Consider the following 26,059-nt stretch of genomic DNA (forward strand, 5'->3'; position numbering starts at 1 on the left):
TTCCCTTGTTTGTCAATTCATTTTAATTTTATATGCATTCAGTGTTATACAATCAAGCATGTAAACAGCAAGTCATGTGATTATCTTTGCTGATATTACTGATTAGCTGTCAATTAAAAGTTAATACCTTTGATGCAGGATGTAATATTGAATTTTACAAGTGTGATATCAAATACAGTAGCACTGAGTACAACAGAAAATTTGAAGTACCTTGTTTACTCGGAAGAGTTGGGTTTTCTGTAGATACTTGAGGGACAGTCAGCGTAGTCAGTGGTATCATCATTTGTTCCTGTACATGTGTCAAAGAGTGGAATTCCTGAGCTCTGAAGACAAAACTGGGGTTAGTCGCCATCTCCTTCAGCTGTGCTGGGTCTGCATTCTTAGTCCCTACAGCAAAGATACCTATGGAAGCTTGCTTCAGTGCATCTGCAGATGGTTTGATGTTATCTCTGGACCTTCCAGCAGTGAGCAGCACCAAAAATTGAGGCACACCATCAGCCTTCCTGCTTCCTGAAGATCTGGTAAAGTGATTTCTAAGGACATAGTCCAATGCTGCCCCAGTGTTCAGTACTTTTCCTCCTCTTAACTGAAGCTCTTCCACATGAAGCATAATCTCATCTTCTGAAGAGTAGGTGTTCAGATAGAACTCAGTCTCTGCATAATTGCTGTATTGCACCAGACCAATCTGAACATCATTATTTCCAATGTCAAGATTCTCAATTAGGCTTGTCAGAAACTCACGGAGAAAAGGAGCATTTGTGTTTCCAACTTCATCCGATCCATCGACAAGAAACACTATGTCTCGTTTGCTTCCACTACCTAATACAGCTGGAATAAATGCATGATTTTTTAAAATATCAGTCCACATACAATCACCAGAGAAAATAAAAACAAGTCTAGGTAAATGCTTCCACAAAAATGCAATGTCTGTCACTTTAGTCACAATCGACAATACAAACTACACTCATTTTCCAAAGCTCCCTCTTGAAATGATTTAGATAATTGCAAAAAGAAAATCTTCTATGAACTAGCGCAATTTCACAATGTAATAGAACTTAATCTCATTTATCTCCTTTCCATTAAAACATACTCATTGCACCCTTAGTCAAACAGTATGGTACAAACAGAAATGGTTTAATGGTGGTATCATTCTGCGGTCTCAGTTTCAAAGTACCTCTGACAGGCTTTGTCCATAGGAATTTTCCAACTATAAATACTGAAAATAATATCATTGATGCTTACATACCTTTGACAAAAAATAGGTATTTGAAATAGACAATTAAAAGTAAATGAAAACTAAGACTTAAATAGCTGAAAAACAAAATAATCATTTAAAATACTTAAGTAATTAATGACAATACCACCTATCACCAGGTTAAATGTAGGATTCCATGCCTAAAACCATGTGGGAAATGCCCTAGGACCCAAGGTCGTCCATACACTTGAGTGACGGCTGTTCTAGTCAGACTTGCTGGCAAAGTTCTGTGAAAGCCACCAAATTTTGTTTTTAAACCGAAGGCTTTAAACCATGACTATTAATGCCTCTATTCCTTAGAAAATGCGACTTCATAAAACAGGATATTTGGCAGACCCTCTTACATTTGATCAAGATGTTTTAATCTCCTTCCGAGAGAGTAAGGAATAGGAATAATATCTGGTTCAGCGTCTGGTGCTGTACATGAGCATGTAGAACATTAGTTTCTTGCTTGGTTCCTGCTAAATTAATTTTAACAGATATGAAAATATTGGGGCAGGAAGGGTGGAGAGAATTCAAGAGAGATGTGAAGGGAGTTTTTTTTATACAGAGAGTGGTAGATGCATACAACACACTGCCAGGGTGGTGGAAGAAGTAGAAAATGGTAGTGGTGCATAAAAGGGCATTTTGACATACACTTGACCATGAAGGAAATGGAGAATATTGATCATGAGCAGACAGATGGGATTACTTTCTTTTGACATTATTTTCTTTCCCCGAACCTTATTGATCTATTGTCATGTTCCGGATCAGGGTCCCTTTAAATTTACCTTATTTATGTTACGATCCGGACCGCTGATTCCCTGTTTTCCCATGTCCCTCGACTTTGATGATTAGAGGCAATTAACACTCAGCTGAACCAGTAGTTTATAGTCTCCGGCTTTCAGCCGTTCGGTGCGGGAGCGTCTGCAAAGTCACGGCGTGCTAATGTCATCTGGCCGGAGCAAGCCTAGTCTCTGCCGAAGCGAGTGCTGGTAATTCGCCCTTCCTCACCAGAGCAACCCTGTCCAGTTACCTCGCCAAAGCGAGCCTGCAAAGTTTCCTCACCGAGTTGGGTCTGTCAGTTAACCCGCCAGAGGGAATCAAGAACCGCTGTCTACTGTTCCCGGGCCAAGTCGAGAGCTCGCCACTACCCGGAGGCTCCAAGTCAAGTCCTGGCCCTGGCGGCTTCCCAGTTCTGAGTCAAGTCCTAGCCCTGGCGGTCTGTGACTCCTGTCCTACCCCCTTGTCTGAATCCCTTCTGTGCCCCTCTCACCTCTAGCCCTCGTATGCAGCCCCCGCCTGCACTTTGGTCTAGTTCCATCGCCGGAGCTAGATAGGTACTGTCTGGTGTTCATTCGCATTGGTCTTGTCTTGTCTTGTCCTCGCCTCCGTGGGGTAATTCAGACCGTCTTGCCGTTGCTCCGCGGGGGGTCATGTCTTGTCTTGTCTGGTCCTCACCTCCGTGGGGGTAAGTCTGGCCGTCTTACTGTTGCCCCGCCGGGAGTCTTGTCTTGTCTTGTCTTGTCCTCGCCTCCGTGGGGTAAGTCAGGCCGTCTTGCCGTTGCCCCGTGGAGGATCATGAGTCCCGGCCCTATGTCCTGTACCCAAGGAGGGGTCCCGGCTCTCTGTTCTGTGTGTGAGTCCCGGCCCTATGTCCTGTACCCAAGGAGGGGTCCCAACTCTGTGTTCTGTGTATGTGTCCATGGTTCCATGTACCTGCTCACCTGAGACCGAGGCTCTGTTTTCCATGTTCCTCTTCTCCCTAGCCCATGTCATGTCTATGCCTGGTTCTGGGGTCTGAGCCCGAGGCAAGACCCAGGTACTGGGTCCTTGCCCAATCTCTGGCCCGGTGTCCATACCCTAGCCTCTTCATGTCTCCTCTAGTTCTGGGAGCCGATTCCGAGTCCAAGCCCAGACCCTTGGTCCCAGCCTAGTCGTAGTCCTGAGTCCTTGTCCAGTTTGCTACCCTGCTCCTGCCTTGCTCTCCTGGTATCGAACAATAAACTAAATCTAAGTAACCTCACAAGATGTGTCTTGCATTTGGGTCCACCCTTGCTCCCAATGCCCCACCTTTGTGACATCTATACTTTACGTTCTATAAAATGCCAAATTGATGCTGGGATGTAAGTGGAGCTGGTAAAGCCAACTTCTGCTGCTGAGAGAAACAACAGACTGCAGAAGCTGGAATCTGAAGCAAAAAAAACAAACTGCTGAAAGTACTCAGGAGGTTAAGCAGCATCCATGGAGATAAAATTTTTTGCTGTCATTTTGGGTCAAGATCCTGCATAAGGACTGGGGGTGAGGAGGAAAAATGATGAGGATATAGAAGTGCAGGTAAGGGTGGGACAGGAGTTGTGAGGTGGAACAAGATGGCAAGGTAGATGGAGTCGGGTGCAGGGGAGAACAAGAGGTGTAAAACAAAAACAAAGGAAGAAAGAACTAGGGTGTGAAAGGCAGGATTAGTTGAAATGACGTGCAACCAGAAACTCAAGATTGCTGCTACAGGCAAAATGCCGTTGCTCCACAAAATGATTGTATAGTCCTCGTTTGGATTGTCAATGTAGAAGAGATCACATTGCATTTACTGAATGCAATAGATCAGGCTGGAAGAGTTGTAGATAAATCTCCTTAGATGGTGGTGAAGGAAGAGGTAAAGGGGGCAGGTATCGCTCTTCTGCAGTTATCATTTCAAATTGCCTTCCCATTCCCACACTAGCTTGTCTACTCTTGAATTTCTCCACTGCCAGGGTGAGGCCAGATGCAAACTAGAACAACAATGCCTCTTGTTCCACTTGGGTAGTAGACAGCCCAATGGTGTGAACATTAGATTTTCCAATTTTAAGTAACCCCACATCCTCTGTTTTCCTTCTCACTCCCACCAGTCAACCCATATTCTCTCTCCTTTTGTTCACCTTCTTCATGCCAACATCCCTCTCTTCACCTAACTCCATCTACCCATCAATCCATCTTCATCTGTTTAAGTTGAGTGAAGGATAGTTTTGGGGGAGATATGAGAGGTAGTGTTGTTTTACACTGAGAGAAGGAGATGCCTGGAACACACTGCTGGGATTGGAGTAGATACTGTACTGATTCATTAGGGAAATATAAGAAACTCTTAGATATCCATATGAATGTAAGGAAAATGGAGGTTTATGGGCTGTGTAGGAGAGAAGGATTAGATGGATTGTAGAGTAGGTTTATATAGGCTGAAACAACATCATGCTCTGAAGGGCCTGTGTTGTGCCATACTGTTCTGTTCTATATGATTCTACCTATCACCTACACCCTTCCCCTGCACCACTATACACAGTATTTGCCATCTATTCTCTTCTCTCTACAACCACCCACCCCACTGTCCCAGTCCACTTGCAGGACGCCGACCAGGAATAGTGACACATCTCTCTCACCTCCAGAGATGCCCTCTGAGTTCTCCCAGCTGTTTAACTTTAACTGCCCTGTCTGAGCTGCTTTTATGATGTGGCTGTCATGAAGCTCTACAGTCCACACGATGAAGATTCTCTCATGGTGCTGCTGGGTCAGGGGTTCCACAATTCAGACCCTCAATAATTCCATGCTTCCTGCAATTCTTTTGCGTGCCTCATATTTGCTTGCATCATGATTTTTACTGGGGCTCTGTTGAATTTATGTCCCTTCCAAACTTCATGGGTAAAGACTAGAGAGAATTGGTCATGCCACTTAACAGCCAATTTATGTCCACGGAACATTGTGGATAGTTTTCTCCCAGTTTAGCCAATGTAATATTTGCTGCAGTCCCTACATTGGATTTTATCAACTGGCTATCAAGCAGCATGACCTAGAAGCATGGCTTTCCTCAAACATGTCTATAGATTGAATTGAATTGAATTTATTTCTTACATCCTTCACATACATGAGGAGTATAAATCTTTATGTTACGTCTCCATCTAAATGTGCCATGTGCTATCATAGTAATTTAGAACAGTAAATGTAATAGAGAGTACACTCAAATCATCATGAGTTCATCAGTCTGATGGGTGGAAGAAGCTGTCCTGGAGCTTGTTGGTCCCTGGCTTTTATTCTGCGGTACCAGTTCCTGGATGGTAGCAGCTGGAATAGATTGTGGTTGGAATGACTTGGGTCCCTAATGATCCCACGGGCCCTTTTTACACAACTGTCCTTGTAAACGTCCTGAATCATGGGAAGTTCACAACTACATATGCGCTGAGCTGTCCGTACCACTCTCTGTAGAGTCCTCTGATTAAGGGAGGTACAGTTCCCATACCAGGCAATGATGCAGCCAGTCAGGAGCTCTCAATTGTGCCCCTGTAGAAATTTCTTAAGATTTGGGAGCCCATATCAAACTTCCTCAACTGTCTGAGGTGAAAGAGGCGCTGTTGTGCCTTTTTCACCACACAGCTGGTGTGTACAGACGACGTGAGGTCCTCAGTGATGTGCATGCCGAGAAACTTGAAGCTGTTCATCCTCTCAACCCCAGAACCATTGATGTCAATAGGGGTTAGCCCATCTCCATTCCTCCTGTAATCCACAACCAGATCCTTTGTTTTTGTGACATTGAGGAAGAGGTTGGTTTCTTGACACCACTGTGTCAGAGAGATGACTTCTTCCCTGTAGGGAACCTCGTTATTGTTTGAGATAAGTAGACAAGTAGACCTCGATCGCATTTATAAGCCAATGTGGGCAAAATTTCAAAAACCGCACAGAGTCCGCCGTGCAACCAACTACTCCCTATATCACAATTGAGTTTCTGTAATGATGACCAATCAACTGATTGATAAGTATATAAAGGCCAAGCATTCGGAGGACACACTACAAGTGAACAGCGCACTGATGATGTATCCTTGTATGGTGATGAGACATTTGCAAATGGATTGCCAAGATCAGAGAACAACTCAACTCAATTGATGCAATTACAAAGAAGGCATGACTCTTAATGTTTCATGAGGAGTTTGAGGAGACTTGGCATGTTACCAAAGACTCTCAAATTTCTACAAATGTACCATAGAGACAGCATTCTAACGGGTTGCATCACCATCTGGTATGAAGGGACCACTGCACAGGATTAGAAAAAACTGTAGAAAGTTGTAAACTTAGCCAACTCCATCATAGGCACTAGCCTCTGCAGCATCAAGGACACCTTCGGAAGGCGATACTTCAAAAAGGCGGCATCCATAATAATGGAGCCCCATCACCCAAGTGATGCACTTTTCTCATTACTACCATAAAGGAAGATTGTATAAGAGCCTGAAGCACACAGTTAATGTTTCAGGAACAGCTTCTTCTTCTTCTCCACTATCAGATTTCTGAATGGACAATGAACTCATGAACACTACATCACTATATTGTTTTTTTTGTTTTCTATTTTCACTGTTTATTTAATTTAATTGCATGTGTGTGTGTGTGTGTGTGTGTGTGTGTGTGTGTGTGTGTGTGTGTGTGTGTGCGTGTGTTTATTTATTTATTTATTATTGTTATCTATAGAGTTTTCATATAATTTGTATTACAATGTGCTGCTGTTGCAAAATAACAAATTTTACAACATATGCCAGTGATATTAAACCTAATTCTAAACACAAATGTGACAAGGTGTGTGGATTAGTTGGGTTAAGAGTCTGTATCAGTACTGCATTGCTTCAACTCTATAAAAGAGGAAGATGATGACAATGTGAAGGTAGAGACAGAACTAAGAAGAGCACTGAAAATTTCCATTTGGGGAGGTGGGATATAATACCAGCCAGTTTAGAATTAAGAGATTGATTAGCAAGCTACGCCTATAATAATTTAGGAATATAGCAGTGGAGATTCATTCCTTGCTGATCTAAAAACAGCAACTGGAACATATCTTTGGAATTTATAATAATAGTGCAAAGGGATAATTCTGCACTGAGACCATTAATGGCCATATGTTGCTGATTAGCTCATGAAAATCAAACAAAAAATTGCAGATACTGGATAGTTAAAACAAAAATGGAAAATTCTGGAAATGCTCCAAAGAAAAATTCTCTTTTTCACACTAGAAATCCTAGAACGTTTGATCTCTTGTGTAAACAGTCATATAAAGTTTCATTACTTCAGCATTAATTCAACAACTGAACACAGCAAATGAGCTGAGGTACCTGGTTTGACAGGAACAGTTGGCTGGTGAGTGGGTTCTCGTCTAGCAGGCAGTGTTGACAATGATATCATCACCTGCTCCTGTAAGTTGGGCAGAGAGCGGAAATCCTCTACACTGAAGCCCAATCTGGCCTCACTTGCGATTTCTTTCACTTGTGCTGGGTCGACGTCCCTGGTTCCCACAGCAAATACTGTAACAGCCGCTCGCTTCAGTGCATCTGCAGATTGCATAACATAATCTCTGGATCTTCCAGCCATGATGAGCACCAGTATCTGAGGAACTCCCTTGTCTTTTCTGCTTCCTGAGGATCTGGTGAAGTGATTTCTAAGCACGTAGTCCAGAGCTGCCCCAGTATTAAGTGGCATCCCACCTCTCTGTCTGAGTCCTTCCATGTGAGACATAATTTCATCTTCTGAAGAGTAGGTGTTCAGATAGAACTCAGTCTCTGCATAATTGCTGTATTGCACCAGACCTATCTGAACATCACCATTCCCAATATCAACGTTCTCTATTATCTGTCGGAGGAACTCATGGACAAACCCAAAATCTGTGCCCCTGACATTATCTGATGCATCAATAAGAAATACAATGTCCTTCTTGATTATTCTTTCTCCTGAAAGTGAAGATATATACAGTATTATAATTATTTAACTGGTCGCAATAATTAGTCTCATCAGTGCAGAAGATTCAGTTAATAATTAGTTTCATGTATTCATAAAATATATAGCACAAAATCAGGCTATTCTGATCAATTGAAAACTGTATTTTAAAGTCAAAAGTCAAATCGAAATCAAAGTGTATCTATTATCAGAGTACATGTGATTGTCACCACATACAATCCTGAGATTTGTTTCTGTGGGCATACCCAGCAAATCTATAGAACAGTAAATGTAAGCAGGATCAATGGACAACAAACTGTACAATGCAGATATAAATAATTAGCATAAATAATGAGTATGAAGTAACAAGATAAAAGAATCCTTAAATGAATGTAGTTATCTCCATTTGTTCAAGCATCTGATGATTGAAGGGTAGTAACTGTTCTTGAATCTGGTGGTGTGAGTCCTGATGCTCTTGTGCCTTCTACCTGATGGCGGCTGGGAGAAATGAGCATTATCTAGGCAGAGAGGTTAAGTTGCTAATAGATGCTCGTTTCCTACACCAACACTTCATGTCGATGTGCTCAATGGTTGGGAGGGTTTTACCCATGATGTACCTGGCCAAATCCACTAACTTTTGTAGGATTTTCCACTCAATGTCATCTAACTCTATGACCTAAGTCTTCAATAATTCCCAGCCATAGCAATGAATTCAAATCTTTCCTCTGTCGTTTCTCAAACTCTCCTAATGTCTTGGCATCTTGACACACTACATGTTTCGTATACCCTGTTAGAGTAGATTTCTTTCTGGGTAGATGATTTGTTTACACTTAAATGACTTTGGCTACCGGGCTTCTATTTTAACTGTTTGACAAAGGACTGTGGATTGAGTCCACCACAATGGGCTTCCTAAAAGGTGTGAATACCAGATACTTCTGGTAGTTTGACCTGATACAGTAGTTTCGAAGGCAGTATCACCTATACATTATAAATATTAATTGTATTAATTGTTTTCTATGTTAGCATGGGAAATGCCAAATAAATGTATCATAGACTTAACTTACATTCCTAAAGGCTGTATATACCAACCCAGGTATACTGGCGTCGGGAGGAAAGGATGGTATGAGATTTTGTATGTAGCTTCAATAGGAAGCATTGTCTATGCATTGTCTGTAACTTTTTAAGTAGCGATTGCCTTTGTGTTTAGCATATAAATATCGAGCCCACATTGAGCTAACAGACCTTTCTGCAGAAAGCATCTCCGCCCTTAAGATACCTACTGTACCCTGTTGTGTCGAATAAAGAAGCTGCTTTGTATCTACCAGTGACTCTGTCTCTCCGGTAATTTCATCCACGCTACAACATACCCAATTCCCATTGAATGCCCGATTCCTTGCCAATTTCTGCATTCCACCTGGTCTGATGAGAATGGTTTGCTGGTGTGTGGTTTGCTTTTATATTGTTCTCTTGCCACAGGCATTCCAGGCACCTCCTCTAGCCTCATTATTCCTGTTCAGTCACAGCAAGGAATCAGTCATAATGGATTCCCTTTGCCCTAAAGGTCATTACATTTGGGTGCTCTAAAGGTGCATTTTCAGCCCTCTCCTATTGATGATCTAATTGTTAACCCTCAGCTACATCAACCAAATTCATAGTGTTCTCAAGGAGCGAGCCACCATTCCAATGCTGGAAGAGGACCACCTGAAAAATTGTGCAGAAAGTTCTACATTTTAACCCTCAGACTCCTTGACAATGAATTCAGGTTTCCTGACAACTCTCCTTCAGTTTGTTTCACAACCATGGATTTGGCAGCACAGCACATACAGCAATTGCGCTCGTGAATATGCACATGTCAACTAATTATTTCTCATTATGATAGTATTTAACTCCATTCATTCCATTGTAGTGCTTGTCGAGACTTGGACACAGCAATGCTTCATTGCCTGCTTGCATTCTGCCTTGCCTGAGAAATTGGACTGTCGAGTCAACTGACTCTGAAGACTAACGGTATTCATTTTACTCTTAGTTGTTCTTTTCAGCTGCAGTGTAGGCTTCATTTTCCATTTGAGACTTTTAGTTAACAGCCTTCTTTGGCCTAGCATTTATTGTTTTCTTTTCCCTTCAACACTGTTCGTATTAAAGTCTGTGAACCATCGATCTGCTTCAGTGTCTCTCACTCGGAACTTGGGCCATATTCGAATCGGGTGACAGCAAGTATCGACCACACGAAGATGGACCCAGTAGATAGAGAGCAGCTGACCTTGGCCAAGAGATTCATTGGTCAGAGCGACTCTTCGAGGTGACAATGTTCCATTGGAATTTCTATGTATAAACTCTTGTTTCTGTCTCCAGCATGACAGAAGGATCTTGCCAAATAATGGACCCAGCAAGGTTTAAACAGTGACATTTTGACATTGGTGGCTTGAGGAGAGGGTGTTTTCTATTCTCAGTGCATGTCTTGACTCTACATTCCGAGTTTCCCGAGTCTATATACCGAGCCTCTCTAGTCTACGTTGAGTTTCTCCAGTATCCATTCCAAGCTTTACAAGTCAGAAGTACCCAGGTTCCCAGCTTTGTGGTCCCGAGACTCAGATCTGCATAACAAATGAGCGCTTCAAGCAAGCTTATCAATTGATCCAATAAATCATCATTCAAGTCAATAGTGTAAATTCTGGAAGAGCCCGACTACAAAAGCTGATTCTTGGCTGGAGTGTGCAAATAGACAAGTAAAGTAACCCTATCAAGAGTATTTTTAACCTCTTGATGCAAGTCATGGTACAGACTGGAAAAATTGAACTTTCATGTTGCAAATTAAACAGATCTACAGAGAACCAGCTTTCTTAGCGATGAAAGAAACGTGTCTATGCTGACTTGAATGGTAAAATTGAGAGTATATCCTAACTGCCTCGGGAAAAATTGTGAAAGATAAAACACTGAGCAAGATTTGAAAAGGTTCCTTCTCTAGGTTTCAAGTTTCACGCTTTCAAGTTTTCCCAAGGACTTTTCTCTATATTCCCAAGGTTTTTATTTTTCTGACTGTTTCCAAGGCTTATTCAATGTGTTTAGGGTTTATCAATGTCATCCCCACCTCAAACACTTCCAGACATCCCACCCTGCAAAAACTCATTTCAGGGAGGTAGCATCATCAATTTGCAGGAGACCCCTGGAACTTCTGGGAGTGGTGGGATGTCTGCAATAGAGTAGCTCCTTAGCAGTTAGCCAGCTAGTTTAAATAATGTTAGCTATGCTAATGAACGAACGACACCTGTTAAACTCACCTCAACATGTCTTTTACAGTCGTAACCCACCATGGGCAATAGAAAAGTCACTGTTGCAAACAGTGCAGCGAGCAACACTGTCATTATTTTTGACCCCTATTAGGCAGGGGTACACTTTAGTGTAGTGTGGGGTGATGTATGTTTTATATTTTCTTTTTTTGGAGCACTCTGCCATGGTGCTCTCTCTCTCTCCCTCTCTCTCTCTCTCTCGTGGTTGCTCTGGCTCTCTCGCTCTCGCGCTCTATTGTTTGCTCTCAAAAAAATTGATTTCTGGGATATTGTATATAATTCACAGACATCAAGGAACCACTATCAATACGCGGGAGACTCCCACAACTTCTGGAAGAGGTGGGATGTCTGCACTTCCAAGCCTCCCTCTCAGCCCCGCCCGAGGTTTCTTGATCTCAGTCTGTTGGAGTACCCAGGTCTCTAAGGATTCACCGGTCTCTGAGTCGGTTGAAGTTCCCAGGTCTCTCAGTCTCTCTGGATCCCCGAGTCTCCCTGCCTCTCGAGTTCTCCATGCCTCCCTCTCTGTTCCCTAGGTCTCTCTCTTGTCATCCCTGGATCTCGCGCCTTCAGGGCTTCAAGGGCCATCAGGTGCCAGCTGTAAGAAGGGGTGTCCTGTAGTGACTTCTTTAGGCCTGTGCAGGGCTCTGAGGTTTTTAAGAGCACCTGAATAGGTTAAATTTTGCTTAACAACAGTTATTAATGGTTTAAGAGTTGCTTGTGTTTTTCTCCAGCAACTCACTCTTCTAAAGCGATTTCCTGGAACTTTCTGTTTAAGTTTATTTTGATAGGCTCAGGGATTCTGTGTTAGTTTTATTTTTGAAGCAGATGCCCGATTAGCTCCAATCAGAGGGTCCTCACTTTGAGAATGATTCGTCTCATGGTGTCACTCAATCGAGCTACCTCAGTAAAAGCTCTTGTTTCTGTCTCTACATCGAAATCTTTTGCTCCAATATTGGCAGTGCACACCATGGTATTTATCTACCAGCATGACTGAAGGACATCGTGGACAAGTCTCTCATCGGGACTTCCAACGCACACAGGTCTGTGGTGCCTCAGGGGCTGTAGAAAGGGGGGTCCTGCCACAACCACGGATTTGGCAGCGCAGCAGATGCGGCAATTGTGCTCATGAATATGCAAGTGTTAGCTAATTATTTCCTTGTGGTAGTATTTAACTCCATTGGTTCCATCGTAGAGTTTGTCGAGAGTTGGACACAGCAGTGTTTCGCTGCCTGCTTGCATTCTGTCTTGCCTGAGTAATTGGACTGTCTCTGAAGACTAGCAGCATTCGTTTTATTCTTAGTTGTTCTTTTTAGCCGCAGTGTAGGCTTTGTTTTCCATTTGAAAGTTTTAGTTAATGGCCCTGTTTACTGATTTCTGTTCCCTTTAACACTGTCCACATTAAAGTCTGAACTATCGACCTGCTTCAGTGTCTCTCACTATCCAGATCAGGTGACAGTTTGCTGGCAGTTAAAGCAAATCAGCAAACATATGGGGATTAGGTGAATGGGTTTGATGCATGGATTACAAGGGACCAAGTCTGGAGGTTTAAAAGAAAAGGTGCTGTGAAGTAAAGATTACGGATACAGGACTCCTCCAGGGAATCGGGTGTGAATTCTGCCCTCTGAGAAGTGGGATCAGCTCAGGAACACCTACTTTAAGCATCACCAAAACAAGCCTCCTGTTCCCAGCAAAGGGTTGCCCCTCCACAAGTGACCCATGACATCTACAGCCAGGGAAATTGAAGTACACATGCCAGTTTGCCCACGGGCAAAATCAAAAATCTGTTTGTCTCCATTTGATTCAGCTGATAGGGTAGTCTAAAGTAGAAGACTGATAGGAAATGCCTTATGTATTAGGAGAGCTGTCAGCCAATTGTCAACAAATTCACTGTCGAGGAGTCTGAGGCCTACGGCACAGGCCTTTGAGGCAGTCCTTTCCAGTATGGGAATGGTGGCCCACTCCACGGGCACACTGTGAACTTGGTTTAATGTTGCAGTCTTTTCCAGAATGGGGAATGAGCTCAGTTATGGAGCCAATCATGAGGCTGTGTCAGATGGCTGCTTTTGCAACTTCTTTTGAAGACTGGCTGCCTGGGCACTGTAGTGAAGGATCAGACTGCTGTAATGCAAGGCCAGCTGACTGCCACGCAAGGCCAGAAATTAGCAATCAGATTTTTGAGTGGTTAAACGCTGCCGTCCACATACCTGATCTCCAAGAGATAATTACAATTGCTGATGTATTACCCCTACGAGATGGCAATGGCAACATGGAGCATAAACCTGCCATGGAGCATAAACCTGCCATCATCTCCTAAGAAGTTAGTATTTTTCCACCCACACTTCATCATCTTCAGCCAGCCAGCCTGGATAAGTGGCTGCACATGCCTAGATGCTGCAACCTTTCAAAGTCGAGGGTTGCTTGAGGATGTGACCTCAGATCATCTTCACCCTCCTCATTGAAAGCCAACACTTCTGTACCAGACATGCTGCAACCGCAAGGCATCATGGGACAGGAGGGGTGAAGGTACAGGGCAGACCGGCACTGAGGGAATGTGTAAGGATATTAATTTGCTTCTGTGTGCAAATTGGCATGATTTAATTTATAAAATTAGTTGGTACATTCACTTTGTGGTGATTTCACTCTTGTACAGTAGCCATGCAGATATTTCATCAACGTAAAAGTAAGGAACTTCTGGTGAATGGGGAATTGGATTTCTTTATCCCTGTCTTATGAGTTCTTAAGTGGTCTAGCCGGAAGAGAACAGAGCTGGTTACCTCTTTCTTACATTTTCTCTTCAGTCTTTGCTTCTGCGTCTTGCCTGTACACTGCACACGATGGTAATGTCTATCCTCTCAGATTTTGCATTGGGTAGCAGACCACAACAGTCTTGAAATCTTACCAGCATAGTAGTCGAGGAGTATTCTAGTGAAGTTTAAGTAATGGAAGTGCAGTTCCAACACACTGCACTACATTTCATGCAGCCTGATGACCTTCATTGTAACATGCCACAGGGAAAATTATCAATGGTAGAGAGAACTACTAACTGTGTTAGACATTAATTACTTAAATAACAGTAGTGGCATCCCGTATGTGCCAGCTGGCAGTAATAACAAGGACACCTTGACATGCTTCAAGCATCCACATTGGAAGAGCCAAATGTGTAAAAGGTTAATCACTTTATTCAGCTTAACAACCACTGACAGTGTGGGTTTACGTTTCCTTGTTGATTTTGGTGAAGATATCGTTACTGAATTATACATGTTCCATGGACTGCTCTTCGCTGGGTTTTAAGAAGCAGAATTACTCTCTATACCCCTGGGTGAATGTGTACTCCTTCTCCATGTCATTATTTTCCCTCACAGATTCTCTTGTCCTGCTTATCCTCCACTTATTTTTCCAGTTGTCTGATAAGCTAAGGAGAATTGAGGCCAAAACCATCCCATGTTTGGAAGCAATTAACCGATCCTTGGAGTCAGGGGGAAAAAAATGTAATTGCTATACCATATCCTGGGATTAGAGCCACTTGAAACAATTGTACTTGTACAAATGAAGCCCAAGGTAGTAGAATCAAACAGGAATTAACCTGCGAGTTGCTGATGATCCTGCTAAATTTATATGGTTGTTGATCGACTGGGTGTATGCTTGTGGTGGGGGAAGGGGCTCAGCCCGGGGTGGGTATAGCAGTAGTGTTGAGTGTTAAAATAGCAGCATGAGCAGCAACTACAATAGATGTACACTGACTGGTGCAATGATCTACAGACTATTAAATGTCTGATTTTGCATTTACTTTGAGTTGACGGAGAATTATATGTTTTCTTCTTATGTCCCAATTTTGAGGATGATTTGCATCCGGTAAATCCTATAAGGAACTTGCTTGAATTGGTATTGTAGACTTTGTTGTGAGCCTCCACACCAAGTAAACTGGGAGGAGGTTCATTGCTCATGTGACCTTTGATTGTAATAGATTAAGTTATTTTCCCTTGCTCTTTCTCTAGATAAGTAATCTACGAAGAGCATGGTGACAACATGGAGACATAGCGATAACTAGGAAGAGCAGGAAGTGGTGCAATACCAGCCAGTCTAGGATGAATGGATTGATTGGGACTATAGCAGTGAGGGTTCAGTTCAGATGGACAAACAGCAACTGGAACATATCTTTGGAATTTATAATAATAATGCAAGGAATCATTGGCCACATGTTGCTGATTAGCTTGTGAAAAAACGCAGATACTGGAAAGCTAAAACAAGAATAGAAAAATCTGGAAATACTCTAAAGAAAAATTCTCTTTTCATGATAGAAACCCTAGAACTTTTGATCTCTTGTGTAAACACTCATATAAAATTTCATTACTTCAGCATTAAGTCAGCAACTAAACACAGCAAATGAGCTGAGGTACCTGGTTTGACAGGAACAGTTGGCTGGTGAGTGGGTTCTCGTCTAGCAGGCAGTGTTGACAATGATATCATCACCTGCTCCTGTAAGTTGGGCAGAGAGCGGAAATCCTCTACACTGAAGCCCAATCTGGCCTCACTTGCGATTTCTTTCACTTGTGCTGGGTCGACATCCCTGGTTCCCACAGCAAATACTGTAACAGCCGCTCGCTTCAGTGCATCTGCAGATTGCATAACATAATCTCTGGATCTTCCAGCCATGATGAGCACCAGTATCTGAGGAACTCCCTTGTCTTTTCTGCTTCCTGAGGATCTGGTGAAGTGATTTCTAAGCACGTAGTCCAGAGCTGCCCCAGTATTAAGTGGCATCCCACCTCTCTGTCTGAGTCCTTCCGTGTGAGACATAATTTCATCTTCTGAAGAGTAGGTGTTCAGATAGAACTCAGTCTCTGCATAATTGCTGTACTGCACCAGACCTATTTGAACTCCATCACTCCCAATGTCAAGGTGCTCTATCATCCATGTGAGAAAATCACACAGATGAAGAAAATCTGTGTTCCTGACATTATTTGATGCATCCATAAGGAACACAATGTCTTTCTTGCCTTCCACAATTGGCAGAACTAGAAAGTAAAACACATTATTATTCACAATAGCTATAAAATAGCTATAAATAGCTATTATTCACAATAGCTATAAAATAGCTATAAATAGCTATTATTCACAATAGCTATAAAAATAACACAAGCACATCTCTACCAGTGAAGAAAAGAATACCTGCAACTTGTTGTATCATTTATACGTATACTTAAACTTTAAATTACCTTCTTAATCATGAACCAATTCAAATACTATCTCACTGTCGAATTATTTTTTCCATTTTTACATCTCTGGATTTAACTTATTTATTCCCAAAATGATTTGGTTCAGTGGAGAGAAGGAGTTTCATTTTCAAAATGGTACAGGGAAGATTCACGGAAGTATTACCAGTTAAAGACAATTTTTCTTCCAAGGAGAGATTAGCTGGGTTCGTGCTTTCTTCTTTGGAAGAGAGGAGAATGAAAGCGGATATAATGTTGATGTTTGTATAATATAAAAGTCATATACAGAGTGAGAGGAAAATGCCGACAAAAATGAGTACCTATACATTTAAAGTAACACACACAAAATGCTGGAGGAACTTAGCAAGTTAAGCAACATCTGTGGAGAGGAATAAACAATCAACATTTTAGGCTGAGTCTCTTCATCAGGACCCTTGATAGATTTAAAGTACTTGATATAAGGATGAGAAGGAATTAATTAAACTAATTTTGCCCACATGACAGTGAGAATCTAGAGCTCTTAAGGACTCTGAAACCAGAAACCATCAATAGATTTAAATGAGACTGAAAGAACACTTCACATGCCATGGCCTACAAACTGCAGATCAAGAGCTAAAACATCAGATTATACTAAACAGATCTTTTTGGATGGCCTGGACCTGATGGACTAGTAGCCTCCTTCTACACTGTGAACCTCTTTGAGTCAATAATGAGGTGAGTCCATCAATTCATTGTTGCCATTTCACGGTCATAGATTCCAGAGATTAGTCAGCTCGGTATTTGTTAATTCAGAACCCCCACACAGTTGGGCTGTATTGATCCCTCCAGCTAATACACATGGCAAAGGGGATTTACAAGTTCAAAACCAAGTATTCAGTTACTGTTACACTATCAGCAGTTGGAAATAGAAACAGGAAGTAGAAAGTAAACTTAGAGATACAGTCTAAATAAAATGGTAAACGGTTCGTGCAAATATGTTCTGGTTATCTGGTTAAGTGATGTTCTGTCTCTATCCTATTTCTCATATCCAATGAGATTATTTCTAAAACTTAAATATTGATGTAGGACTTCTGTTGTTACAAATTATTAGGTTTCTGGCCCCAGATTATGCTCTTGGCTCCAGACACCATCTTCTGGTATGAACGTGGCATTGGCCAGAGTAGCATGAGTGCTGTCTTATAGAAAGGCTTTGACAGCCAGTGCTGTCAAATCTATCAAGGTCAATTTGGTGACTGTCAGTGATATTTGGGACAATGTTAACAAAAAAAATCATTCAAGAAAATTAGAATGAAAAATTGCACTTCTAGACCGAAAATTCAATTAAAACAAGGATAAAACTAGGATATGAATAAAATGAGCAGAACCAATTACCTTTTTTCCAGAAGGGATGTATCCTATTCATTTTACTGGGATGGCCCGAGACCTCAAAAGCTCATGCTGCTCTATAGGACACCATAAGTAGTTCAGCAGAGCTGCTCAGAGTTTGGGAGATGGAGATGAGGCAGTGCTGCTAAGTGGAGGATATCCTTGCCTAATTAAGCTGAAGTCAGCATTGGAACCCAGGACTTCCATGTGGTACCAAGATAAGTCTTAGTGTAATGCTGGCCTTGAATGAAATTGCTGTCCAATGTGGATCTGAGTTAGGTACACATTAGTACCGTTTTTCTCCTGGTAATCCTGATAATCAGGAAGATTAAAGACTACCAATTACATAACCAGAATTTTTCTGCTATAAGTCTGTTGGATTCAATTATCCAAGATTTTTAGTTAATTTTAATCCTCTCATTTTACATTGCATTATCTTATTAAAAGAACATTCAGCTTTTGGCAACCAGTTTAAAAGAGCTAAGCTGCTTTGCTAACTATTTCATGTGTTAAAACCAGCTGTATAACACGTGGTGTACCAAAAGTTTAAAAGAGAAGGCATTTTAGAAAGACAAATGGGAAATAAAAAGGTACTGTCTGATTAAAAGTGGATTAGCTATTGATTATATAAGCACCTGGTGAAAAATCAGTTAGGGAACAGGTATGTCACCTGAAATGAACATTTCAAGAATGAAGAAAATTTACAGAAAACTGTTTTGAGAGGAAAAGTTGAAAGAAACAAGAATCATATATTAGTTAGAGCCTTCAGCATTTTGGCATCGAGGGAGAGAGGAAGAGGAGAGCCATCCACAGTACCACCGATGCAGCAGAGAGGGCCTCAAGATAGCTGTGGTTCAAAAGAGGGGAGCCATGGAGTCATAAGTAGCTAGCCATCTGGACACAAGCTGGGGTCTGATCAGCCCCGGCTGGGTCACCTGGAGGAGGTTGTATGATGTTGAAAGACCCGAAACACCCGATGATTCCAGGAACATCACTGAAGATGTGTTCAGAAGCATCAGTAGATGTATGTACACAGTAAATCGTGCAATCTCTCCATGTCCTATCCCGAACAATGTAACTTCCTTTAGTCCTATAACTCTGAGAAAACTCTAATTTGATCTTCGCTAAATTTAACTGCACTACCATAGTCACTTGTGCATTCTGCTAAAAAGCTCTGAATTCTTATCACTCTTTCCTAATTCACCTTTTTTTAAAAAAACTTAGACATTGTTTGGTTAACCACTCTAATAACTTCTCACCAAGTTTCTGGCAAAATTTGGGGAATACATGAGAGTGCAGATCACCATAATCAGGAGCAAAATGCAAACATGTGGGGGCACTCAGAAGATCAGGAGTAGCTGTAGAGAGGAAGGAGTTGTCAAACTTTCAAGTCAAGATGCTACATCAGGACTGAGGGTGAAGAGTGAAGGTAGTTGATGTAAGGGAGAAGAGTAGGGCAGGGTCAAGAGGTGATAGGTAGACCAGGAAAGGTAGTAAGTGTAGAGAGCCGGGTGGTGGAGGGGAGAGTGAAGATGAAGACTGAAGCTGGAGGGTGATGAGCAGGGACACTACTATGTGCTGGGATCTTATAAAATAAGGAAGGTGACAATGGAAACCATTCATGGGAGACCTGAGGGAGAGGACCCATGTGTGAAGTGTGTGGGTCATTAGCGGATGGAATAGAATGGGGAAGTGTATGTAAACAAGGGATGAAGGTGGGGTATGGGAAAGCAAGGAAAGTGAAAGGACCATGGGTGGATCAGAAGGAGAGGGGAAGCGAAAGCATCGGATCAGCAATACCTGAAATGATACTAAAAAATTCAATGTTTATTGAGTTGGGTTGTAGACAACCCAGGTGAAATATGAAGTGTTGTTTTTCTAGTTTTGTTTGGTCTCACCCTGGGAGAAGAGAATGCCAAGGATGGACAGGTGGGTATTGGAATGGGATGCAACTGGGAGCTCAGGTTTGACACATCACCCGTGCTCATTACAGACAGAGCACAAGTGATGTGTTAAGCCAGTTGCCCTAGTCTGTGTTTGATCTCAGACATGAAGAGGAGTCCTTTTTGAGAGCACTAAATCTCCTGGAAGGTCTGTTTAGCTCCCTGGATGGATGTGTGGGGGGAGGTACAATATTTTGTTTGATAATGATTCTGTGAAGTTTCTTGGCTTTATTTTTGCTGTAAATAAACATGACACACAGACATAATGTCTTGTAGTGGAGGAAAACTGCATCCTTGCGTATTCTTGCAGACTCAGAGTGGTTGACACCTAACTGCCCTCTGAGATGGCCCAGAAAGCCATTCAGTTACAACAAACTGTAATGAATGTTGCACTTTGGGAGATTAAATTTAAGGAGACAGAAACACAAAATAATCTGCAGATGCTGGGGTCAAAACAACACGCTGGAGGAACTCAGCAGGTCGGGCAGCGTCCGTGGAAAAGATCGGTCGACATTTCGGGCCGGAACCCTTTGTCAGAACTTTGAGTCCCGACGAAGGGTTCTGGCCCGAAACGTCGACCGATCTTTTCCACGGATGCTGACCGACCTGCTGAGTTCCTCCAGCATGTTGTGAGTGTTGCTTAAGGAGAGAGAACACAGTTAATGGACAGACAGTTAACAGCGCAAATGTGCAGGGGGATCTTGGGAGCCCAGTTTTATAGCTCCCTGAACGTAACTACACGGGTTGCTGGGGTGGTAAAGAAGGCATACGGCATGCTTGCCTTTATTAGTTAAGGAAGTTCAAGGGTTGTGAATTCATGTTTCAGCTTAATAAAACTCTAGTTAGGCCACATCTGGAGCATTGTGTTGATTTCTGGCTATGTCATCATAGGGAGGATGTTAAGGCTTTGGAGAGGGTGCAGAAGAAGCTTACCAGAATGCTGCCTGGATTAGAGGGCATGTCCTATCAGCAGAGCTTGGCTGTTTTTTGTGGAGCGTCCGAGGCTGAGTGGAGATCTGATAAAGGTTTATAAGATTCTGAGAGGCATAGATAGAGTAAAATGTCAGTATTTTATTCTCAAAGTTGTAATGTCTAAATCCAGAGGGGAAGCATTTAAAGTGAGACGGGGGGAGTAAGTTCAAAGGAGATGTGTGCGGCATTTTTTTTATTACACGGAGACTGGTGGTTGACTGGAACATGTTGGCTCAGGGGGTGATCGAGGCAAAGACGGCAGGAGTATTCAAGAGTTTCGTAGTTAAGCAAATGAATTTGCAGGAAATGGAAGGATATAGACATTGTGTAGGCAAAAGGGAGTAGCTTAGTTGGGCATTCAAAAGGATTAAAGATAAATATTCAAGGATGTGCTGGGAGCAGCCTGCAAATGTCACTATGTTTCTGGTGACAACATAGCATGCCCACAACTCAGTAACCCTAACCTGTATGTCTTCGGAATGTGGGAGGAGACTGGAGCACCCAGAGGAAAAAAACCCTAGCAGTCATAGGAAGAGCATACAAATTGCTTACACACAGCAGCGGGAATTGACCTTTATATCTCTGGTGCTGTAAAGCATTAGGCTAACTGCTATGCAACTGTACCGTGCTGTCAAATTGATTACAAATGTAATAGGTTTGGCAAAGCATTGAGGGCCGAGGAGCCTGTTGCAACACTGTGCAGCTCTATGTTCTATACTAATAGAAAACCACAAAAAAAAGCAAACCAGAAGGGTCATCTTGAATTGAACCAGGCACTGGAAAGGACAAGGGAAAAATGGCCGCGTCAATCCAGTAACATCCTCAACTCTCAACAGATTCTACCATAAACCTACATGCTTGGGGTTATTTACAATGGCAACTTGGAAGGATGTGGAAACCATAGAAAGGATGCAGAGGAGATTTACAAGGATGTTGCCTGGATTGGGGAGCATGCCTTATGAGAATAGGTTAGTGAACTCCGCCTTTTCTCCTTGGAGCGACGGAGGATGAGAGTTGACCTGATAGAGGTGTATAAGATGATGAGAGGCATTGATCATGTGGATAGTCAGAGGCTTTTCCCCAGGGCTGAAATGGCTAGCATGAGAGGGCATAGTTTTAAGTGCTTGGAAGTAGGTACAGAGGAAAAGTCAGGGGTAAGTTTTATTACGCAGTGAGTGGTGAGTGCGTGGAATGGGCTGCCAGTGGCGGAGGTGGAGGCAGAAATGATAGGGTCTTTTAAGAGACTTCTGGATGGATACATGGAGCTTAGAAAAATAGAGGGCTATGATTAGGCCTAGGTAGTTCTAAGGTAAGGACATATTTGGCATGGCTTTGTGGGCCGAAGGGCCTGTATTGTGCTGTAGGCTTCTAATTTAACCCACCAACCCTGCACATCTTTGGATGTGGGAGAAAATCAAATAACCCAAAGCAAACACTAATGGCCACTGGAAGAACTTGCAAGTTCCACGCAGACACCAGAGATCAGGATCGAACCTGGATCACTGGAACTGAGAGGCATCACCTCTAACTTCTGTACCACTGTGCAAACCACTTGACTGCTTTGTTGTTGTTGTTGTTGTTCCTTTCCGCACCTCTTTTGTCTGTTTTTTACAAGGCCAGGTTGCTAGCTTGATGCTCAGCCTAACATGGATGGAAAGCGTGCGAGGAGCCAGCCAGATTCGAACCCCGGATTACTAGCCTCAAAGTCCAGTGCAGATGCCACTATACCACCAGTGGGCATTTGGTTGCATGTTTCATCACAATCTTAATCCAAACATGGACAATGAAACTGAATTCCCGATCAAGTGGGTACTCAACAGCCTCAGTTAATTTGAAGTCCTTAAGCATCACGGGGAAAATGTTCCAATGGTCCAATAATAATAGCCAACACAAAGGAAGATGGTTGTGATTGCTGGAGGTTAATATTCCCAATATATCACAACAGGAGCTCCTCAAGGGGTATTAAAACACCAACCATCTTCAATGGCTTCATTAATGATTTTCATTCCATCATAGATTGCTGATTATTGCACAATATTTAATTTAAATCATAACTACACAGACAAGGAAGCAATACCAAGACAAAATTTAGGAATGGGGTGATAAGTGACCAGGAACCGTCATGCCACAAATGTGGAAGGAAATCACATCTGTAACCACTTACCAATTTCTGGCAGCAACAACATTGTGAATCCTGCACCATCAACATCCATAGGATCAGTTAACAAGAAACTCAACTGAACCGAAAACTTACCATGACTACAAAAGCAGGTCAGAGACCAGGTATCCTGAGGGATATCACTCATCTTTTGACACCTGGTATCTTTTCCATCTTCTGCAAGCCACAGGTCGGAAGCGTGATGGAATAGTCTCCATTTTTCTGGATGACTGTGGTATATATTTAGCATGTCACCATAAACTTTGACCAACTTCTATAGATGCACGGTAGATAGCATCCTAACTGGTTGTATCACAGCCTGATTTGGAATTGCCAATGCCAGGAATGGGAAAGTCTACAGAAAGTGCTGGATACACCCCAGTCCATCACAGGGAAAACCCTCCCCACCAGCGAATGCATTTACAAGGAGCACTGCCACAAGAAAGCAGCATCCATCATCAAGTACTCCCACCATCCAAGTCATGCCCTCTTCTCACTACTACCATCAGGTAGGAGGTATAGAAGCCTTAGGTCCCACACCAGCATTATTACCTTACAACCATTAGGCTCCTGAATTGGCGTGGATACTTCACTCATCAGAACTCTGAACTGATTCTACAACCAACAGGCTCACCTTCAAGGATTCTTTACAGCTCATATTCTCAGTATTATTTTGTATTTGCACAATTTGTCATCTTTTGCAGTCTTTGTATATGTATGTTTTTTTGAAAATTCTATTGTATTTCTTTATTTTCCTATAAATGCCTGCAAGAAAATGAATTTCAAGGTAGTATATAGTGACCTATACACACTTTGATAACAAATTTTACTTTTACTTTGACTTTGAAAAGATGTTCGGCACCCAAAGTTGATCGTTTTATTGGAACTTGGCCACAGATGTACCATAGCTTCAGTATGTACTACAAATAAAATCCATTGCCTCTATTGCCACCCAGACCACTCCATCAATACCTAAACCGATAACTCCACCACCCGGAAGATTAAAGCCAGCTGAGCTGCTGCAACACTCTTCAATGTCAACCTCAACTGATTGCAGAATACTTTGCATTATTTCTCTGTTGCTGGTTTCAATGCCTGGACCCACACCTCTACCTGCAATAGTATCTTGGATGGACCTTCACCGAACCACTGCAGTTTAAGAGGATGACTCACCACCTTTTCAGGATATTAGAAGTAGTTAATTAATGCTGGCCCATCCAACAACATCCGCATGTGAAAATGTGAGCAAAATTAATGAAGAGTTACAGTTCTGCTGCAACATGATCAATGTGAAACATTTACTCTCTGTCTCTCTGCTTAGCTGATGTCTGATTGACTGTGGTGTTATGCCATTTCTTGTCTGTATATCCTATTGTCCCTGTATGCAATAGTTGTGAAAAGACTACTTTTCACAATGCTCCAAATCTTTCAAAATTTAAACTGCTGAGGATAGTCCCTTTCAGGCAATTACAACTCTTTCAGTATACTTTAGCAGGGTCATAACTGTTCTGATGCAATAATGCGGAACATTAAGTTTTTTAGATGACAGGGGATTGCTCGATTATGATTATATAAATCAACTCCTTATGATATCAAAGGCTTAGTGCCTCATATCTGCTCAAAAGCTGAGTGGCTCCTTGTGGTCTGGAGTTTCTTTCATGCACATCCACTCATTTGAATGGCAATTTGCATACCAGCTGATGTAGAGACAGTCACAAATAGTCACAGAGAAGTCCCACAAACAAGTCATAGTTGAAGTGCTAAGCTATTAATTTAAGGCAAACCCAGAAACAATAGACGGAGCAACGAAATCAGTGGATGAAAATGGCAATGCAAAAGATCCATACAAATGGAGGGAAATCCAATTAGGTTATGCAAACTAGTTCTACAAGTCTGTCATGCATTTTTTTCTGCATGTGGCCAATCTATAACGTTATTATCCATAGTTACTTGTGAATAAACTTTATATGTGTTAATAATTACAGCCAAAGCAATTAGAAGCTAAAATATAAAACTTTGATAAATACCTTGCTTAATGGTAGTAATTGGCTTCTCGGTAGTTAGTTGTGAAGTAGGCAGTGTTGACAACAGTTTCAACACCTTCGCCTGTATATCTGGCAGGGAATGAAGTTCTTTTACCTCGAGTACCATACTAGGGTCATTTGCAATCTCCTTTAGTTGTACTGCATCTGCTTTCCTGATTCCAACTCCAAAGGTAGTTATGCCAGCATTCCTCAGGGCATCCGCTGCTGATTTGACATCATCCATAGACCTTACACCAGTGAATAGCACCAGTATTTGGGGAACACCCTCTTCTTTCCTACTTCCTGCAGATTTGGTAAAGTGATTGACGCGGGCATGGTCCAGTGCTGCCCCAGTGTTGACTGCCCTGCCGCCTTTTAACTTGAGCCCTCTCACGTGGCTCATAAGTTCAGTTTTTGTTGAGAAACTGTTCAGGTAGCATTCTGTTTTTACACTGTCGCTGTACTGTGCCACACCTACTTGTACTCTGTCTCTTCCAATGTCCAAATTACCAATTAATTTTCTGATTAACTCACGGATATAAAAAAAATTAACATTTCCATTTCTGGCAGAGCCATCAATAAGGAACACAATGTCTCGCCTGTCCACTTCCTGTGGTGCAACTGGAAAAAATGAAAGTATTGTCATTCACATAAGATTATAATATATTGATAGATATTTTACAGAGGAGGTAATATATCTCATTGCTGGATAGCACCATGAGAACTGGTAACAACATGTTATTCATTCTCCTCTTCTTGCCTGTTTCCTCTATAAAATATGAAGACATAGAAAGCTTCCTTGTGTGGTTGTACCTCCATTACATTCCTCCACTCCATTCCCTCCCACCTAAAAGGTGTTTTTGAATTGTTCATGCGAATATCTTGTTGATTCTGCCGCTGAATTTTACTCTTCGAAAAAGTATGTTTTCGTCTCCTTTAACATACCTGAGGAAAATTAACCAACAAAGTTTGACACATGGCACATTGGTGACATAGGGATAAAAATAAAAATAGCAACTCAAGGAGGTTGGCTTTAAGGTTACAGTATATTTGAAGAAAATGCATGAAATGAATAGAAAAGGCAATAAACAGAACCACAGAGTTTACGGACAAATGAAGACACAGATGCCAAACAGGGTGTAATGAGAA

At 42.1% G+C, this 26,059-nt stretch overlaps 1 protein-coding gene across 1 annotated transcript in view; it reads right to left on the reverse strand.

The window, feature by feature from the left end:
• LOC134348766 (collagen alpha-3(VI) chain-like) overlaps nt 1–26,059 on the reverse strand; it is a 118,699-nt gene that overhangs the window by 60,057 nt on the left and 32,583 nt on the right. Inside the window, exons 9-12 of the mRNA XM_063052569.1 lie at nt 24,914–25,531; nt 15,633–16,250; nt 7,351–7,962; nt 211–828 (exon numbers count right to left, since the gene is read on the reverse strand). Coding sequence (XP_062908639.1) covers nt 211–828; nt 7,351–7,962; nt 15,633–16,250; nt 24,914–25,531 — 2,466 coding nt within the window. The remainder of the gene's footprint in view (nt 1–210; nt 829–7,350; nt 7,963–15,632; nt 16,251–24,913; nt 25,532–26,059) is intronic.

The sequence above is a fragment of the Mobula hypostoma genome, chromosome 6, assembly GCF_963921235.1.
Source record: "Mobula hypostoma chromosome 6, sMobHyp1.1, whole genome shotgun sequence".
In the NCBI taxonomy this organism is placed as follows: domain Eukaryota; kingdom Metazoa; phylum Chordata; class Chondrichthyes; order Myliobatiformes; family Myliobatidae; genus Mobula; species Mobula hypostoma.